This window comes from Microtus ochrogaster, unplaced genomic scaffold (assembly GCF_000317375.1).
Source record: "Microtus ochrogaster isolate Prairie Vole_2 unplaced genomic scaffold, MicOch1.0 UNK60, whole genome shotgun sequence".
Classification (NCBI taxonomy): domain Eukaryota; kingdom Metazoa; phylum Chordata; class Mammalia; order Rodentia; family Cricetidae; genus Microtus; species Microtus ochrogaster.
Window position 1 is genome coordinate 1040300 of NW_004949158.1, and position 15145 is coordinate 1055444.

The 15145-nt window shown below is 38.8% G+C and overlaps 1 protein-coding gene across 5 annotated transcripts in view; it reads left to right on the forward strand.

Annotated features, from left to right (window-relative positions):
- The window catches only part of St7l (suppression of tumorigenicity 7 like), a 62517-nt gene that overhangs the window by 40370 nt on the left and 7002 nt on the right, over positions 1-15145 (forward strand). For 3 of the 5 annotated variants that reach the window (XM_026777366.1, XM_005369770.3, XM_005369775.2), the window contains exon 12: positions 11746-11896. In XM_026777366.1, coding sequence (XP_026633167.1) covers positions 11746-11896 — 151 coding nt within the window. The remainder of the gene's footprint in view (positions 1-11745; positions 11897-15145) is intronic. The other 2 variants (XM_026777367.1, XM_026777368.1) reach the window with 1 other exon arrangement.

Here is a 15145-nt window from a genome sequence, read left to right on the forward strand (position 1 = left end):
AGACCAGCCTGGTCTACAAGAGCTAGTTCCAGGACAGGCTCCAAAACCACAGAGAAACCCTGTCTCGAAAAAACCAAAGAAAAAAATTTTCATTGTATACATGTGCTGCCCTTTCTTTATCTGTCTGTGTATTGATAAATATCTAGGCTGCTTCTCTTTCCTGGGTGTTGCAAATAGTGCAGTGGATCTATCTGTGTCTCTGTTGTTGACTTAGAGTCATTTGGGTGTCTATCCAAGAATAGCACATCTGGGTCAGATGGTAGATCTGTTTCAGTTTTTGAGGAACCCCTGTACTGATTTCAGTAGTAGCTAGTTATGTGTATAATCCCACCAGCAGTTTATAAGGAAAGTTCCTCTTCCTTCACGGTCTCACTAGCGTTTTCTGTAATAGGTCTTCTTAATGATAACAATTCAAACTGGGGCGAGGTAGAATCTGAAAGCAGATTTAATTTCCGTTTCCCTGATGACTAAAGATATTGAATGCTCTTTCAAATATTTATTGTTCATTTCCTTAAAAACTTTCTACTTAGTTCATTAGTCCATTTGTTTTATTAAGTTCAATTTTATGTAATATGTAGCCAAGTAGAAACTTTTTATGTGTTATATAATATAATTTGCAATTATATTTTGGGTAGCTCATTTATTGATAGGGTGATTTGTGGAGTTTGGGGTATTTAAATTTTGCAGTTCTTTACATATCCTGTATATTAATTGCTAGTCTGATCTGTGGTTAGCAGACATTTTTCCTGTTGCATAGGCTGTCTTTACTCCAGGAATTGCTCCATTGCTGTGCAGAAGCATCTTGATTTGCTGTAATGCCATTTGTCAATTCTTGGGATTATCTCCTTTCCTCCTGTTTTGCTGTTGATTGTATTTTACAATAGTAAATTTTTGTCATATGCAAAATATCCTTTTATAGGACTGTTTTATAGGTTTTTTAACTTTAGTTTTTTGATTTATAGGTAGAAATTAATTAGTTCTCCCTCAACCAACTATCAGAGCAGTTAACACTCAGCTCTGTCAGAATACACAGCTCTGTGTGCTTGTCTGTACCTTTGTTGTTTGTAGCCGGTGGTTTGCGCTGAGTGCAGCAGGGTCACTATTAAGACTTGCTAGAGGAACTTTAAGCTCTAGCAACTTGAGAATACCCCTATTTAAATAATATTGATGTCATATGAACTGGAAGAGCTGTGGAATTTGTGGCTGTTTTTGCCAGGTTTTATAAGTGATGAAGTATGCACAGCTCTTTCCCCTGCTCTGGGCTCTGTCCTGACTCTCAGCTGGAAGCAAGCAAACATAAAAGACTTTAGGGGATTTTCCCTCAAACTTGTGGGTTCTAATAACTTGAAAAGTATCATTTCAATAAATATTTACTTTTAAATTTTCTTTTGTGTTACAAATTTATTATGCAAATTTGTCAAGCAGTTGTCTGCATCTGAGCAGTAAAATGACAGAGGATAAAAGGTTTTAAGCAGGAAATATTTTCTGGCAACTTCCACATAATGAAATGGCTGTAGGTCTAGAGCTGTGCAATTTGTTAAAGCTGGAAGCTATTAGAAGTGTGACAGAAAGATGATCGAAATCTCTTTGCTATAAATTTGTTTTGAGGTATTTCATTAATATTGATTGTTTATATAGATTTTTTTTCTACTAGATGAGTTTCACTATATGAGTACTGTGATATAGTGCCATAGTAAAATAGCATGTTTTCATGTTGTGTTTTTGTTTGTTTGTTTTTTTTTTTGTTTTGTTTTTTTTTTTTTTTTTTGAGACAGGGTTTTTCTGTGACTTTGGAGCCTGTCCTGGAGCAGTACTTGGAACTTGTAGACCAGTCTAGCCTCAACTCAGAGAGATCCGCCTGCCTCTCCCTCCCAAGTTCTGGGATTAAAGGCATGCACCACCACCGCCCAGCCCTGTTTTCATGTTTTTTTTTTAACTTGGTCTTCATTACCTGGCTATGACTTTGGTTCAACAATTTTTTTTTCAAGTCACTGAAAAAGAAAAATATTTTTATCTTTTAGCTACTATAGGAATAATCAAATATTTTTATTTTCAATAGAAATTATTTTATATATTTTAGATATCCCACAACATTCTATTTATTCATTTTTAGTGTCTCGTATTCTTTATTATTTATTTTTATGTGTATGGCGTTTTACTTGTATATATGTCTGTGTACCATGTGCCTATCTGGTGGCTCTAGAGGCCAGAAGAGGGTGTTGCATCCCCTGAAACTGTACTTATGACTTTTGTAAGCTGCTGTGTGAGTGGTGGGAATCGAATCCTGGTCCTATGGAAGAGAAGCCTGTACTCTTAACCCCTGAGCCATCTTTCCATCCCTGCTTCATATTACTTATTCTCCATCCATAAAATTGTTTCATTCTTTTTATTGAGATAATTCATATAATTTTCACTCTTTGAAGGTATAGAATTCAATAGCTTCTGACATATTCACATGATGTAAAATCATTACTATTATCTATTTTTAGGACATACTACTCATCATTGCAGAAAGAAACACTGTACTCTTAGTAGACACTTTCTATTCCTCTTCCCAGTCCCCGCCAGAAACTTTCTGTTTCTATGAATTTACTTGTTCAGTACTTTTCATATTAGTAGACTTGTACAATATGTGGCTTCCGTGCTTGACTTCTTTTACCTAGCATACTGTATTGGTACTTTGGTTCTTTTTATGGATGATAACATTTTGGTTAATCTGTTATTAGTGGACATTAGAGTTGGTTCTGGTTGTTTTGTTTTTGTTTTGTTTGTTTTTTTTAAGACAGGGTTTCTCTGTAGCTTTGGAGCCTGTCCTGGGAACTCCCTCTATAGACCAGGCTAGCCTCAAACTCACAGAGATCCGCCTGTCTCTGCCTCTCGAGAGTTGGGATTGATTAAAGGCATGACATGCATACCTGGCACCTGCAGAGGACAGAAGAGGGCACTGGATCTTGGAACTGGAGTTAAAGACTGTTACTGAGCTACCATATGGGTGCTCTTGCCCCTGCGAGAGCAGCCAGTGCTCTTGACTGCTGAGCCGTCTCTCCAGTTCCAAAAGTTTTTATAAGCAAACTACTGGCATTTTTTAAAATTTTATTACTTTTACATTTAAGCTTGAAGTAATTACTTTGCAAAATCAAACCACACAGTGGGAAGTACAAGAATATACCCACATGTGTTATGTCATATGCAATCTAATGGGAAAAAGAACTCCCTCAACAAACAGCACTAGAGCTTCTGATTATCTGAGATGGGGGAGAACAATGGATTTTTCTCATGACAAACATTAAGATTAAATTCTGCTCATCTTTAGTGTTAAGAAAATGCAAAGAACTGGGCGTTGTGGTGCACACCTTTGATCCTAGCACTTACAAGATAGAAGCAGGTTGATTTTGGTGAGTTTGAGGCCAGGATGGGTGGTCTACATTTTGAGCTCCAGGCCAGCCAAGGCTAGGTCTTGTCTTAAAGCAGAGTAAAGACAAATATATTAATGTGATGTAATGTGATAGGATGTGATATGTGTGTGATGAGGGGGGCACATCAGATGATTTAGCTGTGGAGGCCAGAGGTTGAATTTATGGAGTCAAGTACTCCCCTTCTACCTTTACATGGGTTCCTAGGATTGAACCCAGGGTAGCAGGCTTGTGACAAGTCCCCTTTACCTGACGAGCCATCTCACTGACCCTGACAAGTTCTTTTCTGTTTCATCTGTCTGTCTGTCTGTTTGTTTTGAGACAGGGTTTCTCTGTGTAGCCCTGGCTGTCCTGGAACTTGCTTTGTAGACCAGGCCTTCGGGCTAGAGAGAACATTAGACAAGCTAGGAACGATGGCGCCAAGGCAGGAGGATCTTGAAGTAGAGGCTAGCCTGAGCTGTGTATGGATCTTGCCTCAAAACAACATATGGATGAGAATGTAGCACAGATGGCTGAGGGCCTAGCATGAATGCTGTCTTGGGTCTAATCCCTAGAGTCAGAAGAGCTGAGCGTGTGGTGGCCCATTCCTGCAATCCCAGTGATTTCCATGATGAATCAGACCCTTTTTCATTAAACTATGACTTAAAATCCACAGATCACAAATTCAGAGGTCATCCACAGCTATATAGCAAGTTTGAGGTCACACAAAACCTTGTCTTGAAAAGGAAATAATAATAAAAGTAAGACAAGTAACAAAAACTAAATTGTTCTGTATTCTGAACACATATTTAGGAAGATGACATCTGTAGCTTTTAAAGATGTTGAAATGTTTAAAATGTTAAAATTTAAAAATGTTAAAAGTTATTTCTTATTTTCCAAATAAAGCTGTTATCTTTTCAAGAAAGCAGACCACACCTGGAAACTTATGTGAATACAAGAGAAGTTTAAAAATATATTGATAGCCAGAAAATGAAATCCTTTCTGAGCTGGGCATGGTAGTGTATACCTGCAATCCCAGCACTTCGGAGGCAGAGGCAAGTGGGTCTCTGAGCTGTACACAGTCAGAGCTACATGGTAAGACCCTATCTTAAAAAAGACAAAAACAAAGTGATGGAGGAAGGTCATTGGTTAATTAAATAAAGAAGCTGCTTGCCCTGATAGGTTAAAACAGGTGGGAGGAGTAAACAGAACAGAATGCTGGGAAGAAGAGGAAGTGAGGTCAGACTCGACAGCTCTCTTCTCAGGGGCAGACGCCTCAGAGAGACACGATGCTCCACTCTTGTGGGCAGAGGCGAGAGCTCTGCTCTCTGAGGCACACTCGATGAAGCTCCGACCCAGGATGGACGTAGGCTAGAATCTCCCTGGTAAGCCACCTTGTGGGCTACAGCAGATTATTAGAGATGGGCTAGTCCAGGTGCGAGAGTTAGCCTAGAAGAGGCTAGATAGAAATGGCCAAGCAGTGATTAAATAAATACAGTTTGTGTGTTGTTATTTCGGGGCATAAGCTAGCCAAGCGGCTGGGGTGCTGGGGATGCAGCCCCGCCGCTCATATTACAACAACAAAGAACAAAGTAAAATCCTTTATGTTGATCAGAAATTGAATCCTGTAGGATGTTCTGAGTTTCATCAATTTGTATTTCATTATGCCCAGGGCTAACCTGGGCATATTAACAGCATATATAAAACAAATGAGAGAAACAGTTATTTAAAATTCTGGGTGGCACAGTGGAAGTAAAGGGAGAAATAGGAAAATGGTATTGAAGTCTATTGTCCAGACTACAGCACAGTGAGAGCCTTGCCTTTCCATTATGTTGCAGTATAGCCTAACTACAGAGTTAGGCTATGGATTCCTCTCCTTTGGCTCTACATGGTGAGGAAAGGGGTTTTACCTCAGTGTCTTCCCTTTCTCTTCTTTGCTCCCGAGGCTGACAGGAATTATGTTTTTCTTGCTTTACTCACATCACAGTTGTGTTTACTTTCTCTCTGGGCATTGTGTTTAGACTCCCCAGTATATACTTATAGACTCTGCTTTCAGCTTGCCTGTCTAATCTCATAGAATGTGCACTGAGAACACTAATTGCAGAGATAAATTGGTTCTTCGTGTGCATGACTGATCAAGAGCAAAGGACCTTAATTTCAGATGTCTTCAGAGAGATTTTTCTTTAACCTCTGCCTTTAAGAGGAAGATTATAAAGCATTATCATTACTTCAGGTCAGAATTATATTGCTTTTGGTCAAAAGCTGTTGTAAGATTTACAGAGTAATAGAAAAGAGTAATCTAAGGATAAATTATAAAGATCAAAGCAGTTGAAAATTAAATTGAATTTGAGTGTAAGCTTGGGTATGATTTAGACTCTTAAAGAAACCATCCATGTACAAAGGCCCTGGGTTCGATCCCAAGCACTGAATAAAGGGGGAGAAGGGACAGAGAGCAAATGTTTGACCATATATTATCTTATCTTTTAATTATAGCTTCCAGAGTAGCTTAATTTTAATATGTTTAGTGAAAAACAAGGGACTAAAGTATGTATTTAGAAACTAGATTTGAGCCAGACATTTCTCTCATTTATTACCAATACAATAATGGGGTTATTCAGAGGTCATTTAGGAGGTCCAGCAGCACACACTAGATGCTGGCTTTGGCTTGTATCCAGCTATATTTTATTTGCTGATAATTTCCAAATCTATATCTTTTAATGCTGGTTTTCTTCTCATCTACAGACTTGTATTTTCATCTTATAAAAGTAATTCAGATATTTTATTGTTTCAAACTGAATTTTTGGATGTATTTTACTCTTATTTCTTCATTTTGATTTATGGCTTCATTAGCCCTTTCATCCGTGTGTGTGTGTGTGTGTGTGTGTGTGTGTGTGTGTGTGTGTGTGTGTGTGTGTTAGAGGTGATGGTGGATATTAACTGTGTATACCAGGCTGACCTCAAACTCACAAGAGTCTCTTTGCCTCAGCGTCCTAGTTCATGTAGAATGCCACTATGCCTGGCTTCCCTACATTACTTTTTCCCTCTGCCCTTTTCAAAGGACTAGCATATTATATCCTTTAAAAAGTCTTTCAGATCTAGGTGTCACCATTCTCATTGACTATTGTGCACCTTCACTACCCACTTTTAAAAATACATGTTATTGTTGCTTTTATTACTGAAACAAGGGATTTTTTTTAAATGTTAAATATTTCAAAAATTTCTAAAGTTAAAAAAAACAAGTTCATTATTTAGCCAACTTCTACTTTCCAAAATTAACTATTATTTCTCCTTATTGTAAATGTTATCAGACATTTATATTCCTATCCTCTTTCCTCCCTACTCCCCCACCCCAAGACAGGATTTCACTGCGTAGTTTAAGCTGGCCTTGAATTTGCTAGAGTCTAAGGCTAGCCTCAGACTCATGGTCTTCCTGCCTCAGATTCCCGAGTGCAGTGATTACAAGTGTTCACCACAATTGCCAAGTACTTTATATGAATTTCTAAATATCTAGACATGTCTCAAAAATGTTACCATTTCTCGTGTGGACAACTAGACAGATTCCCCACTGATCTTCCTGCTATTGGCCCCTCTCTACTGTATTGCCAGTTTTCTACCCAACTAGCAAATTTCACTTTGCTCTAAGACTTCTGTGAAATCTCTGCTCTTTATAGGCTGAGAACCAACCCTTTCGTATTACACTAATGGGAACTCTTCAGTCTGACTCTACAGTCTTCGCACCACTTGTTTTGCTTCTTATCTCAAGTCAATGTTCCTGGAGTAGTCGTGTCTTATTATATCTCCCTATTGTTGTATATATATTCAATCTCTTCTCTATCTGCCATTCTCTAAGCTTTTGTTCACCCATTGTCCTATTTTTTTTAAAAGATTTATTTATTAATTATGTATACATGGTTCTTCCTGCACATATCCCTGTGGGCCAGAAGAGGGCACCAGATCTCATTACAGATGGTTGTAAGCCACCATGTGGTTGCTGGGAATTGAACTCAGAACCTCTGGAAGAACAGTCAGTGCTCTTAACCTCTGAGCCATCTCTCCAGCCCTGTCCTATTTTTTTTAATGGTTTTTTGAGACTGGGTTTCTCCGTGTAACCTTGGCAGTCCTGAAACTTACTCTGTAGGCCAGGCTGACCTTGAGGAGAGATAAGCCTGCCTCTGTCTCCCAAGGCACGTGCTGCTGCCACCACCTGCCCCTTTGTCTTAAAGGAGTCTATTTTAGTTTGCTAAGCTGAAGCATGTGTTCTGGCTTAAATATGAAATGTCTCATGTATTTGCATTTGAGCATTTGGTTCCTAGCTGGTGGTACTGCATTGAGAGGTTATAGGACCTTTTGGTCTAGATGGCAAATATAGGGCTTCAGGGTTCTAGGCTGTCTTTGTGTTTAGCTCAGGCTCTCTCCTTCCTGTTCCAAGATGCAACTAGTAATATCTCAATCTCCTGCCTCAACTGGACCAGCCATACCAGCCACTGCCTTCCCTACAATAATAGATTATATATCTTATACTAGAGTCAAGATACATCTCCTCCATTAACTTGCTTCTTTCCGCAACAACCAGCAATGGGGTCATTGCTGTGATAAACAGGACTACATGTTTACAATTAGTTTGTAGGGAAAATGTGGAAAAATTTAGAGCTGTGAACTAGAGAAGCCCTGGAGCTTAATGGGCCTCCCTAGTAGGAGTTCAGAAGATCAGAGTACTAGAAATGCATACAGTAAAGGCCAGTCTTGGGGAGTTTCAGAGGGAAATAAGGACTGCTGAAAATTGGATTAGATAATTCATGTTACATTTCAGACAAAAGGTCCTGAAAACTAGAGTGAGAGTGAATGAAAAAGTAATATTCTAGAACCTGCAGCATGTCTCAATGGGGAAAGACACTTGCCCAATTTACTCAGGAGACCTGCTACTACTATTACTATTGCCTAATCATCATCATCATAATAATAACTACAACAATTAAGAGAGTTTTGAAAACCGGGAGCAATAGAAGACGACGTATAGCATTGGCGTCTGGCTTCCACGGTCTACACTTGTGTGCTCGCACACACAGTCCCCTATAGAAGTGTCTAAGTAAAAGCTGATGGATGAATTTGAAGACATTTGTTGTGTAGATCAGCTTATTTCAGGGACTGTTTTAGGTGGTAGACTGCACTGGGTGCTGCAGAGAGTCTGTAGGGTAGAGTTGTGTTGTGCATTAACTTAAAGTCTACGCTGGTAACAGAAACTCCTGAGCAGCAATTTCTGAAGGACATAAAATGAGTATGTAATAATGTTATATCTTATTTTAAATGCACTTTTGTGTATTTATGCTAGGGACTGAAGCCAAGGCTTGGAATGTGTTGAGGACATGCCCTATATTGAGCTGTCCCCAAGATCCACTAAGTATAAATACAAAAAAAATTCTTTTTATTTTATGAGTGTTTTTCCTGTATGAATGTATTGCATCATGTGCGTTCCTGGTATCCACAAAGACTAAACCAGAGCCTTGATCCCCTGGAACTAAAGTTATAGATGGTTGTGAGCTGCCCTGTGGGTGCTGGGACCCACACCCAAGACCTTTGAAAGCAGTAAGTGCTTTAACCACTGACCTAACTCTCTAGCACAGGTACTTTTTTAAAAATCAAATTTTTTCTTATATTTTAGGACCAAATTTTACGTTGGTAGAAATTGAAAAAAATATTTCGCTTTAAAGTTAATTTGAAAAGGACATTTGGGCTAAGGATTTAGCTCAGTGGTTAAGTGTTATTATGCAGTGTGCTTGGCAGCCTGAGTTCCAGCACTGACTCCAAACCAAAACAAAATACAAATCATATTTTAAAATTATGAATTATCATTTCCTATTAAATGTGCCGCATTTATTTATGTACTGTGTGTTCTCTGGACATATTCAGTTGATGTGCTTTACCAGCTATCTGCCTACAGTAAATACCACTTTACCTTGTGTAAAGCTTTCACATTCTAAGTGAAAATGAGTGGGGCTTTCCCCCGAACCCCGCATTTCTAAGTTAGAGTTTTAGTAGAAAGGACGTGATTTAAGAATTCAAGTTTTCCTCTGTATCTGCGACACTGGTCTGACGATGCTCTCCCACTGTGATAACACTGAGCTTCCTCCTGGAGAAGCTCTTAGTGCACTTGCAAGGAGCATGAGGACTCGTGTCAGAGGTCAGCCATTGGAGTCCATTTTCCCACAGCCGCCTGGTGTGAGTGATCTTTTACTGTGTTTCAAAAAAAATGGGCCAGGATTAGAGAGGATTAGAAAGAATATTACCCGCCTGAATACAGGCCCAGGGCACTGAGGAGAGAGAACCCAACCAGGCAGCAAATGGGCTTTGCCTGACCAGGACGCAACCTCTGCTGCATTCCTTTTAAGAAACTGAATGGGAAACGTTAAGTACCCAAACTGGATTAGTAAATAATCTCATAGTTTGTGACATCTGCTAAAATAAATTGATGAGCAGACTGCTTACTTACACTTTGAGGAGTCAGAGACATCAGGAGTAGGAGTAATTGAAGATGGGCAGTGGTCTTAGTGATGCATGGAGAGACGCACTTCATAAACAAAGAAATATCATTCCAGATGTATTGGTACAATGAATATGTTAGATTAATTGCTAAGGCTTAAGGATTTTAAATCCTTACTTTTTTATTTCTAAGATTCTCCCTTGCTTTCGTTGGGCCTGTGCTTTGAATGTATCTTCTGTTCTGACATCTGCTCACTCCCAGTGTAATTATCCTCATTCTGATCCTCTTTAAATATCAACTCAGATCAACATATACTTATTGTACATCTCAAGGTGTCTACTCAAGAGAAATGAAACTGATTTATACCAAAGCTTATATATAAATATTTGTTAAAGTATATTATATTACCATTTGCTTTTGTTTCTTGCTTGCTTGCTTTTTCTGGTTTTTGTTTTGTTTTGTTTTTGAGACAGGTTCTTATGTAGGCCACCCTGGCCATGAACTTACAGTGTAGTCAAGGATGGCCTTGAACTCTGATCCTTCTGCCTCTACCTCCTGAGTATTAGGACTACAGGTGTGCACCACCATCTTTGTTTTACGTGCTAGGTATCAAACCCAGGGCTTCATGCATACCAGGCAAGCACTCTATGTCCCTAGCCCTGAATTATTCTTTCTAAAAGCCAAAACGTGGGAAGGGTACATGCCTAACAGCTAATGACTGGATAGGTAAACATGGTGTATTTATGAGGACTGTTATTTGACTCTAAAGAGAAATGGGGGTACCACTATGTGTTGTGACTTAGATGAGCCTCCAAACTGCTTAGTGAAAGAAACTAGTCACACATTTCCACAGATATCATATAATATGTTATAACAGTACTATGATAATATGAGGTGTTAGCACTTGGCTCAGAGGAATGAGACGTGAGGAGTGGACCGAATGGTGTCAGAGGGTCCAGAGTCCCTCAGGTGATGTAGTGTGCACACTGACTGCGGTGGTGGATGCACTTATTTTAATAAAAACCACGGAATTCTCAAATAATCTAACTCTATGCTATGTGAATTATATCTCAACAAAGCTGTTTTAAAAACAAGACAAAATTAGGGGCTGGAGAGATGGCTCAGAGGTTAAGAGCATTGCCTGCTCTTCCAAAGGTCCTGAGTTCAATTCCCATCAACCACATGGTGGCTCACAACCATCTGTAATGGGGTCTGGTGCTCTCTTCTGGCCTGCAGGCATACACACAGACAGAATATTGTATACATAATAAATAAATAAATATTTAAAAAAAAAAACAAGACAAAATTAGTATTTCCTATTGCTTTGTAATTTTTAAGGGCCCTACCACAATCTGATTATAATTATTTACTTAAGAAATCTGTTTTCTCATTACAATATGAGGGTTTTTTGGTGTTCCGTAGTGAGCATATTGTCTTGTACTTAGTGAATATAAATGAATTGATTTTACCCCACAGTTAAGTTTTCTACCCATTAAATAGGAATAAAAGGAAACAGAATTGAATGATGCCACAAAGTACTTTCACTAGGTTGAATTTTATGATTTTACGTTTATTTGGGTTTTTTTGAGAAAGTATTTGTCTCACATTATTTCCTCAATTTAACTTTCCATTTTATATTTTGCAAGGTCACATAAGCTGTTTGTCAATTTGTTTTTACCTATAGGAAATTCTCATTTTGGAAATTTACAAGTATAACAAGTACTTTAAACAAGTTTTCAGTTGGAATTGCATGTTATTTTAACTAGCTTAATGTGTGTGTGTGCCTTTAAACCAATTTGTAACATTTACAAATGTTTGTGGATGTTTGCACTTAACACAATTTAATTTCTTGGTGTGCATGTGTCGTTTTTGCAGTACTTACTAGAGATGAAAAGTTTAATTTTACCTCCGGAACACATCCTGAAGCGAGGAGATAGTGAGGCAATTGCCTATGCTTTCTTTCATCTGCAGCACTGGAAACGGATAGAAGGTGCTCTGAACCTCTTGCAGTGTACGTGGGAAGGCAGTAAGTGTTCTTGGCCAGATGTAATGCTAATCTCTCTTAATGTTCATTGCATCCACATGCAGTCTTTTCAAATGATTGTGTGAGTTTCAGGACTTGAAGTAGTTTCAAATGATTTCTGTGGCATTATATTTGGTAGAAGAAATAATTTGAAATATATTGAGGTCACATTTAGGAAAAGCTGATAGAGGAACTCTTAGGATATTTTGCTAAAGTTGAGTATTGTAGTGAGAGAAAATGAAAATGTATGCCTTTTAGCTTATAAGCTTTATTAATGTGATTAAGTTTTGTTACTTTAGTTATTTGGTTTTAGTTTCATTTAGTTTTGTGATGAGGTAAGGAAGGTTGAAACCAAAGCCTGATTATACTAATAGCATATGTTGTATTATTGAGGTGTACACCCAGCCCTGTTCTAAAACTAAAAAACAAACAAAAAGAGAGAGAGAGAGAGAGAGAGAGAGAGAGAGAGAGAGAGAGAGAGAGAGGAAAAAAGGAAGGAAGAACAAACGAACGAACGAAAAACCTGGTTTATGAACAGGAAACATGTCTCAGTTATAGCACTTGTTGCTCTTGGAGAGAACCCGAGTTTGTTTCCCAGCATCCACATGGTGACCACAACCTCCTGAACTCCAGTTCTAGGGGATTCATTGCCCTCTTCTGACCTCAGTGGCACCAGACACACAGTGATGCGCATATGTACATGCAGGCAAAACATTCATTCACATAAAATTAAATAAATTTTACAATATAAAAATAAGAAATGGTCTGGTTTGTTGTTGTTGTTTTGTTTTCAACTGTGATACAACAGTTGTTCTGGGTTTTTTTCTGTCACTGTGATAAACACTGGCTAGTAGCAACTTTCATTCTATAGTTTGCAATCTGTCATTGAGGGAGCCAAAGCAGAAACTCAAGGCAGAACCATAGAAAGGAACATTTATTGGCTTGTTGAGTTTGCTGTATTAGATAGCACAGACCCACATGCCCAGGGTGACACTCCCCACAGTGGATTAGGCTCTCCTACCTCAATTAGCAATTGTGGCAGTGTCCTGTGGACATGCCCATTGGCCAGTCTGGTGGAGACAGTTCCTCAGTTGGGATTCTCTCTTCTCGGGTGATCGGTTTAGGTCGAGTTAACGGTCAGCGCAGCAGCTCTGTTTGTTCTCTCTCTCCCCCTTAGTGTCTCATGCGGTTCAGGCAGGCCTCAAGCTCACTGTGTAGCCGAGGATGATCTTAAATTTCTGATTCCTGCTACCACCTCCCAAGTGCTACAACTGTAAGCCTGAACCACCACACCTGGCTTTAGGCTGTGAATGTGGTGAAACATTCTTTACATACAATTTACCACTGTAGCTGTCTGAATCCAGTTCAGGAGTGTTGTGTGTGGTCACATTATTGAGCACCTGCCATCAACTTTGATTTCCAGAACCTTTCATCTTCCCAAACTGAAATTCACATAATAATATCTTCTTTTTAAGATTTAATTTAATTTAATTTTATGTGCATTGGTGTTTTGTCTGCATTCATGTCTGTGTAAGGGTGTTAGATCCTTGGAACCTTAGTTACATACAGATGTGAGCTGCCATATGGGTGCTGAGAACGGAACCCGGGTCCTCTGGGAGAGCAGTCAGTACTCTTAACCACTGGGCTTTCTCTAGCCCACACATAATATTCTTCATTCTTACCTTTCTGGACCCTTTCAGTGTTCATAGTTCTGACTCATGAGTTTAGGTACTTTATATAGTGTAGTTACACAGTAATTATCTTTTTGGATTTCACTTATTTGGCATAATATTGACAGTGTTCATCTGTGTTGTAGCATGTGTCAGTATTTTGCTATTTTTTGTCTGGGTTTTGCTTTGGTTTTTTTTCTTTTGTTTTTTTCTTTTGAGACAGTCTCACCCTGACTGGCTTACCATTTACAGTGTAATTGCCCTTCCCCCTTCTTCTTTTCTTTGAGACAGGCTCTCACTGTTGCTCTGGCTGCTCTAGACCGTTATTCTTTATCTAAAATGTGTTTATTTGCATTATAACAAAGAGACCAGCTAATTTATTGCTGTACTTTTGTCTTTTGACTCATGCATTGTCATTCAGTGATATCTATTAACCTTAGGTGTGCTAAAATCATGAACATTGTGCAGAGAAGACACAAGTACTTTATGAAAACTGCACATATAAACCTATGGTCATAAATTAAAACTGTCTTCTAGATGTGAAATGTTAGCAAAGACCCTTCTTCCTTTCCCTCTTTACTACTCCAGTGGACAATGCTAGCTCCCAGAGGTAGACTACTGAAGGTCACTCCCAGAAGACAGTTCTACTGATTGTTCTATGTTATTGTGTGTGTGGGTATGTGTGTGTGTGTTGGGTTTTTTGAGACAGGGTTTCTCTGTAGCTTTGGTGCCTGTCCTGGAACTAGCTCTTGTAGACCAGGCTGGCCTCGAACTCACAGAGATTCACCTGTCTCTACCTCCTGAGTGCTGGTATTAAAGGTGTGCATCACCACTGCCTGTACCATTATTATATATTTTTAATGGAAGCACTCAACATCTGCCAGATGCCACTTAAATCATTAACTCCAGGTAGAATTCAGTTTCAGCATATGTATAGTGTTTTCATAATTCGGCAGTTTTGTTTTGTTAGATGCTATGACTAAAAGAAACAACATGACAGAAATCAGTGTGGGGCAGGAAATGATGATGATGATGATGATGATGATGATGATGATGATGATGATGATGATGATCCAGTCCCAAGGTAGAGAAAGTGTGCAGTGTCCCAAAGGTTCCTAATTATAGCTCATTCGTAAGAAATGTTTTAAGATAGATATCTTCATGTTGCCATTTAGGTCAGCACTGAACTCGAACTCGTGCAATCCTCCTGCTTTGGTCTCCTGAGTAGCTGGTACTACAGGTTCAAACACCACAGCCTGCTGAAATTAGGTTTACTTTAAAATGAAGTAAGAATCAAACTTTTCAATTTATGTATATTTTCTCAAATTTCTGAGTTCTTAGAACTGTTTGGACCCACTAATTAGTAAGTCATATTTACTAAGGCCCCAAGGTAGAATACAAGCTTAGTGTGCTTGGGACCCTGCATTTAATAACTACTGCCACCACCATCATCAGTAAGACATGAGGACATCATTATCTGTGCACTAAGATCATGCTCAACCTCCTTAGCGATCAGGGAAATGCAAATCAAAACAACTTTGAGATATCATCTTACACCTGTCAGAATGGCTAAAATCAAAAA